A 21,088-nucleotide genomic window follows, 5' to 3' on the forward strand; every position below is an offset into this window, starting at 1 on the left:
TATATATATATATATATATATATATATATATATATATATATATATATATATATATGTATATATATATATATATAATATATATATATATATAATATATACATATATATAGAATATATATATATATATATATACATATATATATGTATATATATATATATATATATATATATATATATATATATATATATATATATATATATACATATATATCTATATATATATAGTTCTATAGTTTGTTGCGTTTGGGAAGCACGGAAGGAAAAAAGTGATTCTTACGCCAACATATACGTCACTTTTAATTACTTTTAACTTTCGTCCAACATTTGCGTGTTGGACGAAAGTCAAAACCATTAATTTAATTACAAATTAATCGTTTTATAAAAAACCCACAAAAACGCAAATTTAATTGACCAGAATGTTTTTAAAACATTCTGAATGATTTTAACAATATAAACAATGTTTTTATTTTTATTTTTTTTAATAAAATGTTTTTATTTTTATTTTTTTTACTGTAAATCATGCGCGGAGTGTTGCAACATCGACTATCTTATAGCCTGACTTGCAAGGGAGTGCTGCTACATCAACTGACAAATAGCCTGACCCGCAAGGGAGTGCTGCTACATCGACTGAGGGTTTGGTTGGGGCAGGCAGTCTATCATTAATAAAAAAAAAAATTCCGGTCTTGCATTTTAATTTTTACTTTTTGTCATCAAAATATGGAAAAAACTTTCGGACAACATATAAGGGTTCTATATATATATATATATATATATATATATATATATATATATATATATATATATATATATATATATATATATATATATATATATATATATATATATTTTTATATATATATATATATATATATATATATATATATATATATATATATATATATATATAATGTAGATATTGTGTAATTTTTTGAGTTTGAATTAGCTTTACTATTGTTTTTGTTTAACTTATTATTATATCAATAAAATTCAAAATATTCTCTGTTACAAAACTTTTTAGTTGCAGATTTTCAATTGAAGTTAGTTGATTTTTGTTTATTTCTGGGGTTCATTTTCTCCATTTTTGCTTTTGTTTTGTTGCTGGTCTCATCAAAAAAAGCCAATGTTACCATTTTTTCACTTAGATATCATAAATGCCTTAAATATCAAAAATAATGTTGTTGCTAAAAATTCGATTAGTAATTGTAGCTCTGCGGATTGTATTGCAACTAGTAGCAAAATCTTAAATTTCATGACCTAAACTCTTTGCTGCAACTGCCTGTAAATAAGGTGCTTGGTGATCCGTGACATAGTTCGGTTAAGAGCAGATGCTAACTCAGGTGAAGTGATCCTTCTTTACAACATTTTGACAACATGTTTATATATATATATATATATATATATATATATATATATATATATATATATATATATATATATATATATATATATATATATATATATATATATATATATATATAATGTCATATCAACTTTGGCCATGTATCCTTCACAATCCACCTCACTGATCCATTAGAAATAGCCAGTCTTCTTTAATTATAATAATACTCATGCCATCAGCATGTGCTATATTGAAAATTTAATCAATCTCTTCACAAAAAAAGTTTTCATTTTCTGTTTGTGTTGCAGAAGTTCATTTCATGTTTTTCTTTATTTTAGCTCATTTGTAAAAAATATTTTAAAGCTTTTTAGGTGCTTTATGTTCAATAGTTGTTGGAATTCTTGACATATTCTACAAATGAAATACTGCTCAAATGACACACTTTACACCTTCTTGAATGGTTTCTTTTTTCTATTTTGAGATGATAAAAAAATATTTTAGGATATTGCTGAAAATCAAAATATAACAATATGAACCTGAGTAAAACAATTCTTATTATCACAAGACTTTATTTTTTTAAAAAATGCCACAAATCAGCAATCATAAGAACAACAATAAAAATGCTAAAGTTTTTTTATTTTGCAATAAAACAAAACAACAATAAAAATGCTTAAATTTCTTTAGAGGAAAAGAGTTCAGAGAAAGGGTTGTAACCACAATAAAGTATCCTCCTCCACTGTAGTGGTCTTCTCTGCCTTGGGGAGGTGAATATCATTAAAATATAAAAAGCAAATTACCTCATTAGCATATTGCAAAGTACCTCACTGTAATTGAATTTAATTTTAAAATAAAATTTAAATACAACTTTAAAATTAAGTTTAATTAGCATGTTAAAAGTTGTTTAAGCTAATATAACAAAAATTACTATTGAAATCTAAGTTAGGTATTTGAAAAAGAATAAATTTTTTTTTTTTTTACTTATTTAATGTAACATTTGTTAAAGATTATGAACAATTTATAGATTTTATCAGTTATCAATAAGATATTTGTACACATAATTTATATTTATGTATGTATATATATATATATATATATATATATATATATATATGTATATATATATATATATATATATATATATATATATATATATATATATATATATATATAGAGAGAGAGGAGAGAGAGAGAGAGGAGAGAGAGAGAGAGGAGAGAGAGAGAGAGAGAGAGAGAGAGATCTATAGTTTGTTGTCTTTGGGAAGAGCGGAAGGAAAAAAGTGATTCTTACGCCAACACATACGTCACTTTTAATTGCTTTTGACTTTCATCCAACATTTGCGTGTTGTCAGAAAGTAAAAACCATTAATTTAATTACAAATTAATCGTTTTTTAAAAAAGCCGCAAAAACGCAAATTTAATTGACCAGAATGTTTTTTAAAACATTCTGAATGTTTTTAACAATATAAACAATGTTTTTTTTTTTTGTTTTTTTTTATTAAAATGTTTTTTATTTTGTTTTTTTTTTAATAAAATGTTTTTATTTTTATTTTTTTTACTGTAAATCATGCACAGAGTGCTGCTACATTGACTATCTTATAGCCTGACTCGCTAGGGAGTGCTGCTACATCGACTGAGGGTTTGGTTGGGGCAGGCAGTCTATCAATTAATAAAAAATAAAAAAATCCGGTCTTGTATTTTAACTTTTACTTTTTGTCAACAAAATATGGAAGAAAACTTTCAGACAACATATAAGTATATATATACATATATATATAATATATTTATATATATATATTTATATATATATATATATATATATATATATATATACATATATATATATATATATATATATATATATATAAATTTTATATATATATATATATAAATTTTATATATATATATAAATTTTATATATATATATAAATTTTATATATATAAAGTTTATGTTTATAAATAAATAATGTAAAAAGAACTTCACACAATACTGAGTTAATAAGAAACACAAAATTATTAACACATTTTTTCTTACAAAAAAAATCCTTCTCTCTTTGAGAAAAAAAAAAAAAATTTGCTTTCACATATTTTAATCCATGATAGAGAGACTTTCTTAATGATTTAGTTAGCAGATGAAAAGAAAAAAATTTCTTCTTTAATAGATATTGCAAAACTATTTTATATTCCTTTGAAACTAAATTTAATTTACCTTTTACCTATTATTTTACATTCTTTCAAAATTAAACTAAATTTTTTTAAATCATATCTAATTTAAAGTCTTATAATTAAAAAAATAATTTAAAAATTTATCTGTTTCTTTAACAAAAAAAAATTTATTATTTTTTTGCTTAATACAAAACTGCTGAACACTACGCAAATAGCCATTTCCGATGTAAACTGCGAGTAGTGTTGTCACGTTACTAAAATTTCAGTATTCGGTACCAAAACCTATCAAAATATTTGGTACTCGGTACCAAATTTGGTACCTAAATGAAGGAAGAATTATACTGACTACAAACTAAATTGTAAGCGCACATAATCCACAACATCGTAAATTCACTTTTTTAGCAAAAACTTGTATTTTTTGTACTTCTAGTTTAATAAAGTATATATTTTTATATACTTTATTCAGAATGTTTTTCTAAAAACACTCTGAATTAAGTATATAAAAATATTTTTTGATGCTCGTTTTGATTTATAGACTATAATTTTTAAAAACTTTTTAAATTTAATTTTCTTTTGTTATATGTTAATTGCATTACCAATTTTTTTTTACTTTACAGACAAAAGAAATACCGTAAAATCGCCTAAGTTCTATCACTTAAGTTTTAAACATTTATAAATTTTATTATTAAAAGTCTTTTGGGGCACCAAAGAAAACAAGAAGGAGCACATAAAAAAAGGCCTTTTTAAATATAAGTTGTAGTATTTTTAATTTTTATTGTAATTAGTCAACTATTTTATTACTATGGCCATTATCACATTTGCTATGCCACTGGTTAATAAAATTAAAAATATATTTTTTAATTATTTAAAAAGGTTTTTTCAATTAACAAAAAAACACTACTTTGCTTTAAATGAGCTTTTTATGTTTATTGTCAGTTCTTGCATGTATCGTTGACCATAGTAGAACAGTAAGATCTAGACAACCAATCGTCACAGGATTCGCAATGCATCCATAATTGTTGTTGAGCTGTAATTTTATCTCCAAAAAAAATGTCATGAGCTTGACATATTTTAGAACTCAAAAAACCATCAGTAAAATTTGAAATTGTCAACAAATTTTTTATTCAAATAAAATACCTTGGTACCTTTTTTTTTAAATATATTTTGATATTATTATATATTTACAATATTTCGCTGACCTATAGCAGTCAGCATCATCAGGTGTAATAAAAAGCGTTACCAAAAATAAAAATAATAAAATATATTTAAAAACAAAAAGTTTATACGCTGCCTTCTTAATCAAATTCAACATATAAATATTGTATAACTAGAATATGATTTTAAAAGATTTTATTACTGCTCTTTACGGCAAAGAGACTCACAAAAAAACAAAGAAAAAAACAAAAAAATTGAAGATTCAAAATGTAAACTTTTAAGGTGAAGATATAATGAATAAAAGCAAAAGAACTTGGAGACCATTTTGGTCAAAATTTTAACTGACGCCATTATATTATTTAATAAAAACAATTTTTATTTTTATTTTACCCCTGTAATGTCTTCTTTTTTGACGATTTGATTTATGTAATTTTGTAACAATTTTTGTAACGTTTTTTATTATACCTGATGATGCTGACCACTATAGGTCAGTAAAATATTTTAAATATATAATAATATCAAAACATATAATTTAAAAACAAAAAGTTTATATGCAGCCTACTTAATCAAATTCAACATATATACAACCCTCGGAGTTAGGAAAAATGAAGTCGGTAATAATTTGCTGACCTCAATCTTTTTGAAGTCAGCATCAGATCGGCAAAAATTATTTGATGCAAAGGTCTGAACATAAATCATAGAAACAAGGTCCTTAATCACTTTCAGGCTGGCAGTTAGGTTGGCATTGTCGAATGCTGACATATATATATATATATATATATATATATATATATATATATATATATATATATATATATATATATATATATATATATATATATATATATATTATATATATATATATATATATATATATATATATATATATATATATATATATATATATATATATATACTATAGTATAATATACTATATATAATATACTATATATATATAGTATATATAATACTATATATAATACTATAATATATAATACTATATATAATATACTATATATAAGTATATATATATACTATATATATATATATATATATATATATATATATATATATTATTAGTATATATATATGTTTATATATAGTATATATATATATATAGTATATATATATATATATAGTATATATATATAATATATATATATAATGTATATATATATATATATATATGTATATATATATATATATATATATATATATATATATATATATATATATATATATATATATATATATATATATATATATATATATATATATATATATATATATATATATATATATATATATATATATATATATATATATATATATATATATTAGATGCATCAATGCCCCCTTAATTTTAAAAAAGAATTGACCCTATTCTTAAAATCTTTATCGGTTCTTACATGCAACTCTGTAAAATTTTTCGAAAAATTAATTATGCTTATGAAAATTTTTTCAAGGGCCACCTCTTGTCTGAATTTTGCGACGCAACCCTATATGCCAAAAAAAATTTAAATGGACTTTATGTTGGGTCTCAAGAGTAGCGAATTTATATAGCAATTTCAAAAGTAGTTATTGTTTTATAAAACATTCAGAAAAAAATAAAATAAAAAAATCTTGTAAAAATGCACTTTTTTCTGTTTTAGTTAAAAAAAATATTTTCTATGCAGCAAAATTCAAAATAATAAATTTTTATAAAAAGATTATTACATTTGAAATAGTTTATATAATTTCGCTTCTTTTGAAACCCAATATGACTTTTGAAAACTTGTTTTTTGGCATTTAGGGTCTGATGTTTTTCATCTTTCCGGTGATAAATGCCCCTCATGAGCAATCTCCTGGATCCAGGTATTTTATATTATAGTTTATTAAATCTAATGCATTGACAAATACAAAACAATAATTATTCTACAGGACAATGCACTCTGCCACACTTTCAAGTTTATGCAGAGCTTTTTCAAGTAATCAAAGTTTGTGTACTTGACTAGCCTCAAAACAGCCCTGATTTCAATCTGACTAACTAAAGGCCATAACTTCTATATTTCATAATCTCTTACTCAGTTAACTTTGGGATTCGTTTTCTAGACAACTAATTTCTGACAAGTTACTGACTCACCTTACAATTGCACTACTTACTTCCCAAAAGTTGACTAGGATTTTATTTGTGCTTATCTTTGTGATGGTTCTTGGGTTGATATCTTTTGTTTTTAATAATCTTAATATATTTTTTTCATTTTTTGCAAAAGAACAATTCAAACATTTTTTTTTCTTGGAGAACAAACGTCTTTATTATTTCAAGAAATGTTTTAAAATGCGTTAATTAAATATTTGATAAAGTGAATAATTTTAAAATGTAAAAAAGTGCTGTCTGATGCTAAGCTTCATTATTCCCAGTTTACTAAATCGTGTATCTTATCTCAAACATTATTCTCCCATGGCTCGCCATATTCGTTTTAGGAGAGCTTTTCTCCACTCTCGTGCTCATTTACTCCCGCCGAGGCCTATATATATATATATATATATATATATATATATATATATATATATATATATATATATATATATATATATATATATATATATATATATATATATATATATATTGACACACACACAAATATATATATATTTATATAAATTTTATTATAATATAACAAATTTATGTTTATATATAATTATTTTTTCTAGATGCTCAGACTGTAAAAGAAAGGAAATTCTTGTATCAAATTGCACGAGTTTTTCTGATACAATTTGTACATGTCCTCCAGGATTTCGATATGACAAGCAAAATCCTTGTATGAAATGTCTTGAGGTAAAAATGATAACACATCTTTTTTTTACAATTTTATATATATATATATATATATCTGTATATCTATCTATCTATCTATCTATCTATCTATATATATATATATATATATATATATATATATATATATATATATATATATATATATATATATATAGTCACTGATTTTTTTTTCTGTTTTTTATGATATTATTTTTTAGGGGGAAGTTCTTGTTCAAAACATATGCCAGAGGTTGCCAAATACACCAAATACTCCTACTATTCCTAGTAGCAAAAATGGTATCAAAAATATTTATAGTTTGTTGTTATTGATTTACTATTTGTTTTAAATTAATTACTATTTGTTATTATATATACTATTAAGTTGCAATTGTATTCCTTTTTTGAATTCATTTACTCCATTTGTATTGCTCGAGTAATTTTTATATTAGAGGTAATATGGTACGCTGATGCATAGGTATTGATGATGATGCTTAGGCATTGGCTTGATGATGACCATTTAGCTGATGATGATGATGATGAATCTTCTGGTTTCTGAGGAGTTTCAATTGATGTAAAGTGTGTTTTAAGCCCTCAGCCTTGCATGAATTGACTTGTTAAACCAGTTTGAAGCATATGGAACTTACAATAAATTCACCAATTCATTTAAGATTTTGAAAAGATATACCAGAAACCTCTTAAAGAGAAACTTCTGAATTTTTCTTCTTTATATTATGATGCACATCCATTCAGTATTTATATTGGCGTTGTTCATTCAGTATTTACAGTATTTAACTTATTTAGTATTTTCTATCGCTTTCAATTAATCTTTTAACCTGGCATCCAAGTGGTCTGCAATTAACTCAGCATGTTTTTTGTGATCAGTTTTCTATGGAACAGAATGAAATAGATTCTTGTCACCTAGTTCAGTTACTACAGAATAATGTTTTTCTTTGACAAGATAAGGGAAATATATGCCATTAAATTCTGTTAATACTTTTGTATTATATTTTCTGTCATCAAAAAAAAAAAGTTCAAAAAACTTTATTATTGTCAAGGCCTTAATCAAGTTTATTAGTTAATTTTACTTCAAACTTGTTGAGAACACCAACTTCTTCACCAACTTCTTTATCAGTATCAATAAGTACTGTTATTTTAGTTTTTTGCGATTGTGATGTTTGTTATGTTCATTCTGTTATCAATTTTTTATTATTCTTGTAATTTTTTGGGCTCTCTTTTTGGTAGGATTTCAGGAATATTATAAATGTCAGAAAAATCAATTATATTTGGTGGGCATAAGGTTGGCACAAAATTTTTAACACAATAGTTTCACCATAACAACATAGAGCAAGGTCAACAAAAAATGGATTACCTAAGACACTTATAGTCACCAGTTAGGTCAGTATTGCTAATTGCCAACCTTATTTCTCAGGGCTGATTCATATAAAAATTACTACTAGTAAAAAAATATTTTTTTGTGTGTGTTGAAAAAAAAGCCTAAGTACTAAAATACAAAACTTTTATTTTCTTACACAAGTTTTTGATTTGATTTATCTATATTGTTGTTGTATGATTTAGTATTAAAAAACTAAGCTCTTGATTGATGTTGAGTGCTCAATATTTAAGAGATATTTTTTTAAAAACAAAGCGTTTTATACTTAAGAGTCATTTTTTGTAAGAATCAGGCAGTCAATGGAAGTGACCTTCTCCAAATTGCTTGAATTTTTTATATATTGATCAGAATATAGAAAAAACCTGTTGGGGAAAAAAAAAAATTTCAAAAATGTTTCGTTCACTCGGAATCTAGGCTTAAATTTTTGAGATTTTTTTAAAAATTTTTAGAAATTTAGTTTTTGCCACCTTTGAACCCATTTTTTTGGCAAGGCAAAAAGTTGCACATAGCTTTTGTAGTTAATATCAGACGTAACCCAAAAGCTCTCTCCAAAAAATATAAAAAAGTTGCGTGACACTGTGCGGTTGGCTAATTATCATAGCTCAAAAGTACAAAATCAATCAGTTTTGTCAACTTTTAATCGGAGTTAATTCTAGCGGCGAAGTGTTGCACACAATTTTTCTTTTAGGATTTGAAATTATCAAAGGTATTGAGTCTAAAAATGCAAAGAAAGTTATGTGATACCTAAGGCCTATTAATATATTAAGGCTTGAAATTGGGAAAAAATGTTTTAGTATACTTACAAAATGAACCATTACGGCAGAGGCGCTTAGTTTTGTAAAAATGTAAACATATCCAACTGTCAATACAAAAAGGTCTTAACATAATAATAAAAAAAATTCGTGTGATCTTTAGATATTAAGTTAAAAATAAAGGTACAAATTGTTAAAAATGATTAAGTACGAAGAGATATTTTTTTGGACACACAGATGAGGTTTTCGCTCACAATAAAATTTCTATCATCCAAAATTAGCATTTAGCATCACACAAAACATTGCACGTAATGTTAAGAAAAAATTTAAGCGTTTCTGACTATGATATAGAAATCATAACAATTGAAATAAATAATAATAAAAAACAATACATGATCAGAAGTGAATTATTTAAATTTACGTCATAACCAAATAACTTGTGGTGATCGAATGGAAGAAGAATCGCTGATATCACGATTGTGGAGAAACAAGTTAGTGGGCGGTTGTTTACTTTACCATAAAAATGTCTTAACTATTAACGATGCTTAAAATTTGCATAAATAGAGTAGATATTTTATCATTGCTATTGAGAAATAGGTACTGCATAAATAGAACTTGTTTTTAGTTGAGTATGAAACAAAATAAATATTTTTATGAAAACTGTTGTTGCTTTTCAAAAGGAAATTGTGGATCATTCAAAAAACATAAAATTATAAACAAAATGTTCTACATTCATCAGCTGGGAGATGTTGATGTTCAAGAAACACCTCATCAACTTAAAGGTAATTATGTATTTTAAATTTACGCAGACTGTAATATAATTTTTATAATTACATACTTTATAACTTCTCTGCAATAAGATTTCAGACAAAGTTCTTTAAACAAAAAAAAATAACTCTTTTAATTAATTCCTCACTCTTTTAATAAATAATCACTAAATTAATCACACTCTTGCAATATTGTATTTTAATAATAACAACAATGTATTTCAAACTCTAAACATTTTTCGTGAAGAGTCAGATTATAAACAATGCTTTAAATGACACACTTAATAATTGTTAAAAAAATTGTTTTTAGGTCATGCGATTAAACGATAATAATATTTGGGAAGAAAATGGACTTATTGCAAATAGACTTAAAAGAAATCTTGAAAAGGATGAACAAATATGTGCTTTTCACCGGTACACGTTTGGTATTGCATGGAGTCCTCCAAAAACATGCTTTCATCTTCACCATCTAAATATAAAAGGAAAAAAATCTCCCGCTTTAAGGGCGTCACCAATACATGTCGTCATATCAATGTCAAAGCGATACAATGAAGTATTTTCAGTTCGTGCAATGCTGTGTTTTACCCATTTAAAGCAAGAAACTGCTTTATCTAGAGTCAACGAAAACACCAATTTATGTACAGAAACACAAACACAACAAGAACAAACATATATGACACCTGCTACTCCAGATGAAGAATTTGATCCCGGTGAAATTAATGTTTCACAGGAGATTTTGGACGAATCTCTAAGAAGCCGTGAGAGTGTAACTGAGATTCTTAATGCAAATCCAATAAAATTTAGATTAAAAAGGAAGTTCGAATATCTGGAAGATACTACTAAAGATAAGTTAAAACGCAAGTATGTTCGCCTAGAAAACTTATTAAAGAAAAAATTTGCGGAAGCTGTTGCTCCTGGACAAGAGGAAATACTTATAGATTTTCTTAACAGTAAAAATGTTGATGAAATAAATAGCCCTCTCCCAATTGAAATTATTCGTGCTCAGAAAGTATGTAAGCAAAGTGATTCCATGGGAAAGTTAGTTATCCTCTCATTATTAGACCATACCAAGTATACCAAAAAGTTTATAATGAACACATTTGAGTGTACCAAACATCGTATAGAAACAGCAAGAAAATGGCATGCATCTCATAAAGGGTTGGCATTTCCAGAGAAGAAAGTATTCGTCCGATCTAGTCTTGATCAAACAAAGTGTGAACATTTCTTAGACTTTATATTTACAAGCGGTATTTTGCATGATGTTGCTTATGGAATAACCAAATTAAAATACGACAGCGGTGAAGAACAAAAGATAGTGCATGCAATACTGACGAGAAAATATAGCCACGCTATCATGTTCTATCGAAAAAGTTGTAGTGAAAACAATTATATACCATTATCTGAATCAAGTTTGTGGAAAGTATTGCATGCAATAAAACCTTCAAGTCGAAAAAGCTTAGCTGGATTAGATGATGTTACTGCTTCAGGCATGAATGGTTTTCAAACATTACAAAAATTGGCACAAAGATTTAGTTCTAAATCTCTCGAAGCTGCCCTTGAAAAAGGAAAAAGGTATTTGAAAACAAGTTATCAAACCAATTGTAGTGTCAATGACTCAAACATTTCTTCTCATAGCTCAAAACATGCCTTATCAGATCCATCTGAAAAAAATCTTCAATCCAACACAGAGATATCAGAAGTGGTATGTGCCGATTGCTATGATTTGTGCAAAGCTATCGAGATGATCAAAGAACTAACAATTCAAAATTCTGACGATGCCGATTCTATTTATGATTTGGAAATTGCTGTAAAGGATGTATTCAACTACATAAAACACCTGATGAGAGATTCTCAACAGAAAAAGGCAAAAATCGAAGCTTTTAAGCAATTAAAAGATGAAACTGCTTTCTGGCTTAAAGATTTTTGTCAAAAAATTCTTCCGGTTCGATACAAGGGCCCAAGAGAGTATTTTGGCAAGAAAGGAATGAGTTTACATGTGGATATATTCTTCATAAAAATAGCAGGAAAGTTATTCAAACGTGTTTACTTTACTTCAATGTATAGGTGTGATCAGGGAATAGGTGATGTTGTTTCGTTAGCCACTGCAGTTTTAGACCAATTCAGAATTGATCAACCGCATATCAAGAAAATGTTTACCAAATCTGATAATGCCGGCTGCTATCAGGGAAATCTTTCAGCTGAAGCAATCTACAATGTATGCAAAGAGAGAGAGATATAAAGTTGCTGAGATATGATTATAATGAACCCTGTTGTGGAAAAGATCAATGTGACAGGGAGAGTGCAGTTGTAAAGACAATTTTAAGGAGTTACGTTGACTCTGGTAATAATCTTTTGACTGCTGAAGATATACACAAGGCTATGCATTATGAGTTTGGCGCTAAATATGCAAAAGTAGCAGTTGCTCAAATTAGCAATGATAAAACTGTAGTTACTGGACCAAAGATTAAGAACATTAGCAACTATCACTCATTTGAGTTTGGTGAGAAAAGTATGAAGATGTGGCGTTATTTCAATATCGGTGAGGGAATTGAACAAGAGTATGGAAATCTTAAAATTCAACCCTCGATTAAGTTGTTGTTGCCATATAGCAAAACAGATAATTCAATTAAGCGTAACAAGTCACTTAAGGAAAAACAGAAAAGAAGTGACAGGCAATTATATTCATTAAGATTTTGCACTGAAATGAATTGTACTTTATCATTTGAAAGCGATGCTGAGTTAGAAGAACACATGCTATCCGGTCTTCATACAGTTCCGAAATCATTAACATCATTGGATAAAGTTCGCAACTCGTTTGTTCATAAGATGAAAATTACTTCACAACTAAATATGCCAATTTCTTCATCCTCTAACAGTGCTTCCGTAAAAGACAAACCACATTGCATGAACATTTTTCTATTGCAAGGTTGGGCATTACCGGTTCGAAGTTCTTTTAAATTTTCAAATCAGCAGAAAGAACTGTTGTATAAATACTTTATTCGTGGAGAAGAATCAGGTAATAAAATGAGCCCTGAGCAGGTTCACATGCAGCTGAGGAGAGAACTTCCGCCTGATCAATATGTAACTAGCCAACAGATAAGATCTTTATTTTCAAGGTAGGCATTGTTGCTATCAAAACTTTTTCAAATTAGATTATGTTTCTGACTGTTAAATAGTTCTTTTACAAATATGAAATTAAAATTTAGGTGAAAGTTATAATTTTGTGTGTTTGTTTACATATGTTTAAAAATATGTACAATTGATATTGTTATAGATTTAGTAACCTGAAAAGAAAAGGTAAGCTGGTAGAACCGACAACAGAAAATAATGAAAATAGTCAGGTTAACGATAACAAAGAAGTTTATGGCGAAAATGATGACTTTAATCTGGCAGGAGACAATGAAGATGAATATAAATATGAGGAAGACATCGTCTATCTTGCAAAAGAAATTTGTCTTGTATGGAAAGTGAATGATTGGGTTGCTGTTGCATATGAAAAACAATGTAATATTGGATATATTGTGGAGGTAATATTATTCAAAGTATATATTAGTTTCAAGTTTTTATTTTGTTTTACAAAACAGTGCTCTAAAATAAAAGGAATATAAATAAAATGTAAAAATAATTTCAGAATGACATTATATAAGACTTTACAAGTTTTATTGAATGTAAGCAAAATTAAACAAATCATAAACTCTTTATTATATTATTTTAAATGTTGCGCTAATACTTTTAGGTATCTATAACTGGGATCAGAGTTAATTGTATGATTAACGGGCAAGAGAAGAATACTTTTCGCTGGCCAGTTATTACCGAGGAGATAAATAACCAAACTGATAAAATTATCTGTTTAGTAAATGCTCCTTTTCTAATCAGTGGTTGTGGCGATTATTCATTATCCGAAGAAGACTATAATACAGTCATATCATTATTAAGAAACTTACTGCAGCAGAGTAGAAATTATGTGTGATGTGGTGGATAATGTGTGTAAATGACTCTATTAATAAATGAAAAACTAATTTTTAAATGGAAAAACATTTAAATGTTTGATTTATGTTTTATTTAATTAGCAATATAGTTATCTTGATGTTAGATTTTTGTTCAGTTTTTAATTCATGTTATATCATGCGTGTGACAAAATCACACGAATTTTTTTTATTATTATGTTAGGACCTTTTTGTATTGACAGTTGGATATGTTTACATTTTTACAAAACTAAGCGCCTCTGCCGTAATGGTTCATTTTGTAAGTATACTAAAACATTTTTTTCCAATTTCAAGCCTTAATATATTAATAGGCCTTAGGTATCACATAACTTTCTTTGCATTTTTAGACTCAATACCTTTGATAATTTCAAATCCTAAAATAAAAATTGTGTGCAACGCTTCGCCGCTAGAATTAACTCCGATTAAAAGTTGACAAAACTGATTGATTTTGTACTTTTGAGCTATGATAATTAGCCAACCGCACAGTGTCACGCAAGCTTTTTCTGTTTTTTGGAGAGAGCTTTTGGGTTACGTCTGATATTAACTACAAAAGCTATGTGCAACTTTTTGCCTTGCCAAAAAAATGGGTTCAAAGGTGGCAAAAACTAAATTTCTAAAAATTTTTAAAAAAATCTCAAAAATTTAAGCCTAGATTCCGAGTGAACGAAACATTTTTGAAATTTTTTTTTTTCCCCAACAGGTTTTTTCTATATTCTGATCAATATATAAAAAATTCAAGCAATTTGGAGGAGGTCACTTCCACAGTTTCAGGAATTTGCCTGATTCTTAGAAAAAACGACTCTTAAATTTAGAAAAAATATTTTTGTGTCTACATTTAGAAACTAATTCGCCTCTTTTGTTTAGCAGATTGTCTCCTTTATAAAATAATATTTCGAGTTTCTTGTTTAAATAAAGCTTACAGATTTTTGATGCAGGATCAAATGTTTTACAACATATGATAATATTCCATTTGATTGAAGATGTAAAATTGTTTTCTTTTAATTCCCATACTTCTTTAGACAGCTCAGTGTCGTTCTTGTACTTTTTTATGTTAAAGGTTTTAGATGGTTCGCATAACGTAGCTTAAAAGAGGTTTACTTTATCCCAATGTATACTTTATCTTTGTATTGAGGTTTATTTGAGCTTATGGTGGCTTGGTAAACGATGTTGTTAGACAAGCAATTGTTGTTCAGTGGACAAAGACATTTTTAAATGCAATTGCAGGTTTTTTTTGATAATTTTATATCACCTTATACAATATTTTTGTTGTTTGAGTTGATAGTAGATTTAATGCTTGGCATGCAGGAGTAGCTTATCTTAATTGTGTTTCTCTTAAATATTTTGTTTAGTTTGTGGTTTTTAGGAAAATGCTTGTCAATTAGAGTTAAATAAGCGTTGACCAATTTTGGTTGTAACATTTTTACTAAATGGAGGATTGTACCAGATTATGTTTCATTTTGTGGTTATTTATTGGAACATTTTTTATGCTTGATTTATATGTCAACTTACAAGTGTACCCCGATTGCTTTAATGAGTCTTCATAAAGATGTGTCAATTTATTAAAAATAACTTCACTTGATGAGTTGGCAGACAATCTTAGCTTGATATTTTTTGGAATATTATTTATTATGTTAGGTGGATGTTTAAAATCAGCAGGTACATAACTTAGCTTATTATCAGGCTTGCAGTATGGTTGGAATGAATTTTGAGTAAGATTAAAAGTTAAATCAAGGTAGTTAAAAATTTTAAGATTGCAATTGATAGAGATGTTGAGATTGTTACGTTTGAAAACTTGAACAACATGCTTTTTTATTTGTTCAATTTGATGGCCATTTTTGTTCTTAAAAACAGCTAATCCGTCATCTCAATATAAACCGAAATCATTTTTGTTGTAAAACTGCGAAAGTTGATCTAAAAGAAAAATCCCAACTAGAAAAAATTGTTTCTAATTAGTTTTATCAATATTTTTGGATTTACCTGAAGTATGCAAATTAGTTTCTAAATGTGGGCACAAAAATAAATTTCTCCTTTCATTATTTGAAAGCGGAGATTAGTTTTCCATAGTTTTCCATAAATTTTTCTTGTACTATAATGTCACAACTCATTCTACTGTAGTTTATAATTTTTAAACAGTTTTTTACATTTTTGATTTTGTACTTCATGGCTGATGATTGCTGCTAGGCATGAAACTTTAAGTTCCATTAAAAGTTGTTTTTTCTAAATTTAAGTATATATATATATATATATATATATATATATATAAAAATATATGTATGTATGTATATATATATATATATATATATATATATATATATATATATATATATATATATATATATATATATATATATATATATATATATATATATATATATATATATATATATATATATGAATATATATATATATAATATATGTATGTATATATATATATATATATATATATATATATATATATATATATATATATATATATATATATATATATTAAAATTATTATTTTTAGAAATTATTATTGGTTGTAGTGTATCAGTTCTTATGTTATTCATTGGTTTTATGCTTTTACTTTTTTACTGGTTGGCTAGGCGTCGTAAAAAAAAAGAAAAAAGTCTATGTAAGTGATCAATATTTTAAATAAATTTTAATGTATATGAATTCTCAAATTAAATTTCAAAATATATCTATGAATCCTTAAATTAATGAAGCATTTTGGTGCAAAAATCAAGAAAAATATGATATAGTAAAAGTAGTTAATGTAAAATAAAAGTGTTCTGTGTAAAATATGTTGTAATGTTTCATTATAAAGGCATTTGTGTGCCATCCACATATTTAAAAAAGTAAAAAGTTTCAAAAAAATGCTTGATTATATAAATTTTTTTTTATATATTTACATATCTTTCATAATTTATTTGTTATTGTAGGTTTCTATTTTTAAAGATTTGATTTATTATAGTTTGAAATCATACAACATTATAAATATTATTTTTTTAGTGAAAAATCCTGCTGGAAACAAACCAGGTAATTTTTAATTTTTTTTAATAAGAAATTTTTATTATATATTATTTTTTAAAACTGCGTAGCAATCTACAAATGTCTGTGATTGAGTACCTATTTATAAATTAATCTATCATTGAGAAATATTTATATCAGTTACAAAAATCTCCTCTTGAATTTAGTAAATGAAATGATTGATTTTTAATAGCAATTGAAAGTATCTAGTTTTACAGCTATAAGAAACAATTCTGTTTACAACATTAAATTGCTGTGCGGTATTGATTTTAATTAAGTATAAATAACTGATCATTGCTAACAGAAATCAAGACACTAGTGTCTAAGTCCTAGTGTCCAGGTCCTAGTGTCTAAGTCCTAGTGTCTAGGTCCTACTGTCTAAGTCCTAGTGTCTAGGTTAGACCATTCTATTTGTGTTAGTTGCACTATTGTCAATAAATTTTTTTGTTCGTTTGATCATTATTAAAGTTTCTATATACTATTAAATTTAATATTAAACTATATACATTTTTTTTTGTTAAAAATTAGATTTGATTGAACAAAGCAAACTGGTGGACATTAATCTTAGAAGTATTTTTTCTAAATTGTTTTGTTTGTGTTTTTTTTATATATACATGTTTCTGTTTGTTTTATGCATTGCTCTTAGTTAGTCTACATAGATGTTAGCTAAATATATTGGTTAGTGTGTTTAGTTTGCCACTTAGTTGTTGTTTGGTTTTATTTTCAGATAATGAATACCATTCTCAACCTTGTCCTTGCATTGTTTACTCTCCAAGTCAGGGTACTTAAAATTTTAAGATTCATCTTTAAGCTTGCTATAAATTTTTTTATTTATATAAAACTAGTATATATTTATTATAACTAATTTATATTTGTTTTAGTTTTAAATTTTATTTATTTTTATTTTATTTATAATTTTTATATATATATATATATATATATATATATATATATATATATATATATATATATATATATATATATATATATATATATATATATATATATATATATATATAGTTTTCCTTATTTTTGTTTTTTCTGTAATTATACAGATCGCCTTCTAAATGAAAAAATATCGAGGAACATTCCCTATGAGTTTCTTTGTGAGTTAGAAAAGGAACTAGAAATGCCTGAACAATGGCAAAAATTGGCAGCCAAACTTGATTTTTCATATTCATCAATATGTAACCTAAATAAAGCATCTCGCCCTATTAATGCACTTTTTGATAATCTCGTCGCAGAGCAGAAAAAAACATATAAAGACCTTTGCAACGCTTTAGAACTTATTAATAAACGATGCATGGCATTAAAAGTTGTGACTTTTTTAAACTAGTTTAAAAAAATTTTTAATGAATAAGTTCGACAATTGTCTTTTAAAGTTATAAAATATTGGTTGCATCTTTTTTTAACTTGACAATTTCTAAACAAAATTTCTTCTTCAAAAAGTATTAAGAATATTTTTTAAAACCTGATTCCGAACCCCCATCTCCTCCTCCCCCCTCCTGCTATTTTTTCTTTTAAAAGAGCAACCAATAGAGTTTTATAGACACATACCAAATATCTTATCAAAATGTATTTTATAAAAAAAAAAGGCTTTTAAAAATATATTCCATGTATAATAATATAAATTGTTTATACGGACTAACTAATATAATTGTGTACGTAAAAAAATAAAAAATATTTTTATGGGCATAACTTGCTATTGTTTGATGTCTTGTTCTGTTATTGTTTTAAATGTGTAGAATTCTATTGTTGTAATAAATATATTGAATGCTGTCGTAATAAATATGATGAATGCTATTGTAATAAATATGTTGAATGCTACAGGATTGTCCATAAATTACGCAACGCTAAATTTAATTAATAGACCAAACAAAAAGATCAAAAGTGTTCCCCCGCAGAGTCTTTAGTTAAACAAAAATAGCCCTATAAGTCCAATGAAAATTGGCGCGCAATTTTCATTGGACTTCCTACGTCTACTTTTTGAATAAGTTTATCATTGCGTAATTTATGGACGATCCCATAGCATTCAAAATATTTATTTCAATATGTAAATTGTAATAAATATGTTGAATTCTATTGTTGTAATGTATATGTTGAATGCCATTGTAATAAATATGTTGAATGTTGTAATAAATATGTTGAATGCTTTTGTTATTTTAATCGTTGCAGTAAATATGTTAAGTGTTTTGGAATATTTAAATTAATATCAGTGAATTATTTAGAAGAGTATTGTACATCGTGCTTTTTGTTTTATTTATCGATTCTAAACTCCTTTTTTTAACGATATTTATCGGTTCTAACTTTCTTTTTTTTAACGATATTTATCTATTCTATACGCCTTTTTATTTTTAATGATATTTAAAAGCTTCTGTTCCTTTTTTTTTTTTTTTTTGTTCTGACTTTTAAAAAAAAATACCTGGTTTTATATTTCAATTTTTTTTTGTTAATATTTTGTTTGAAATCCTGGATTAATTTGTTTATTTTCAGAGTATTATATAGAATGTTTAACTGTATTCTTTAACAAAAAGTTTTTTGTATAAAAGATATGCATTTTGATAATTATTTTTGTTAGTCATCTGTTTTTATTTATTTATTTATTTTTTTCTTAATTATTTCATTGAGATAACTCTTTTTTTTTTTTTAATTTTAACCCAGTGTTTCTGCGTTACTAAGTGTGCGATGCACATTTCTTTTTATTCAGGGTTTTTTTAAAGAATTTTTTTTGACAATTGTGTAACAAATTTTGTATTATTTGGCATATTTCTTATGTTTTCCAAAATTTTGGTTTAAATTTGGATTTTGGAAATTTTAGTTTGAAATAATTTGAAAAATTTTAATGTTTTCAACTAAAATAAAAATTAAAACTTTAAAAAAAAATAAAAGAAATGCAAGCTATTTATTATTATAAATTAATATTTGAATATATATAAGAGAGTCTTATATATAGAATATATATAGGAGAGTCTTAAAAAGTAAATTTACCACAAAAAAACTCTGACATCTCTCAGTGTTGGCAGTTCAGCTGCTGGTAATTTATTTGCGGATATCAAGTAGATATCACGTAGGGGATCGTCCATAAATTACGCAACGTAAAATATATTTTAAAAATAAAAGTAGGAAATATTAGGCTCTTTTACGCGGGGATTTTCATTAATCTTAATAAGCTGTTTTGATTTTTTATTTAAATTAAAACTCTGCAAGGGAAAACTTTTGATTTTTGTTTTGTTTTGTTTATTGTGAAAGTTGCGTTATTGTGAAAGTGTCCGAAATACTATTTCAATCCGAAATAGTATTTCAGACACTTAGTGACTTTTTCTTGCAATATGTTGTTAATATTTAGGCATCATAGTGTATAAAAGTCAATTTCCCATAAAACCGTGTTTAATGAGTTTTGTCAAACGACGATCATTTGATAATAATTTTTAAATTTTGTATTGTGTATTTTTATAGACGGACCCGGAAATATTTTCCACTCACTCGAAATTATAATCGTAACTTAAAATAATTTATACTAAATTTTAAAATTGTCATTAAGTCGTAAAACAACTCAATTTAAAATGTACTAACCAATTAATTAACTAAAATTACTAAATAAAAGGTTTTAACTTAGATTAGAGTTAAGCTTATATTTATAATAATAAAATGAGGCCTTCTTTGTCTATGTGGATCTTGGTCTTCACCAATAAAAATCTCTCAAGCGCTACAGACGATTTCGGGTTGGTATG

At 25.7% G+C, this 21,088-nt stretch overlaps 1 protein-coding gene across 1 annotated transcript in view; it reads left to right on the forward strand.

Moving 5' to 3' along the window:
* LOC105844856 (tumor necrosis factor receptor superfamily member 16) overlaps nt 1-19,938 on the forward strand; it is a 20,871-nt gene extending 933 nt beyond the window's left edge. Inside the window, exons 2-8 of the mRNA XM_065790527.1 lie at nt 7,351-7,474; nt 7,672-7,750; nt 16,855-16,962; nt 17,340-17,366; nt 17,886-17,927; nt 18,085-18,138; nt 18,413-19,938. Of these exons, the coding sequence (XP_065646599.1) occupies nt 7,351-7,474; nt 7,672-7,750; nt 16,855-16,962; nt 17,340-17,366; nt 17,886-17,927; nt 18,085-18,138; nt 18,413-18,693 (715 nt within the window). The 3' untranslated portion in view covers nt 18,694-19,938. The remainder of the gene's footprint in view (nt 1-7,350; nt 7,475-7,671; nt 7,751-16,854; nt 16,963-17,339; nt 17,367-17,885; nt 17,928-18,084; nt 18,139-18,412) is intronic.
* Nucleotides 19,939-21,088: the final 1,150 nt, after the last annotated feature.

Source organism: Hydra vulgaris, chromosome 02 (assembly GCF_038396675.1).
Source record: "Hydra vulgaris chromosome 02, alternate assembly HydraT2T_AEP".
NCBI lineage: Eukaryota > Metazoa > Cnidaria > Hydrozoa > Anthoathecata > Hydridae > Hydra > Hydra vulgaris.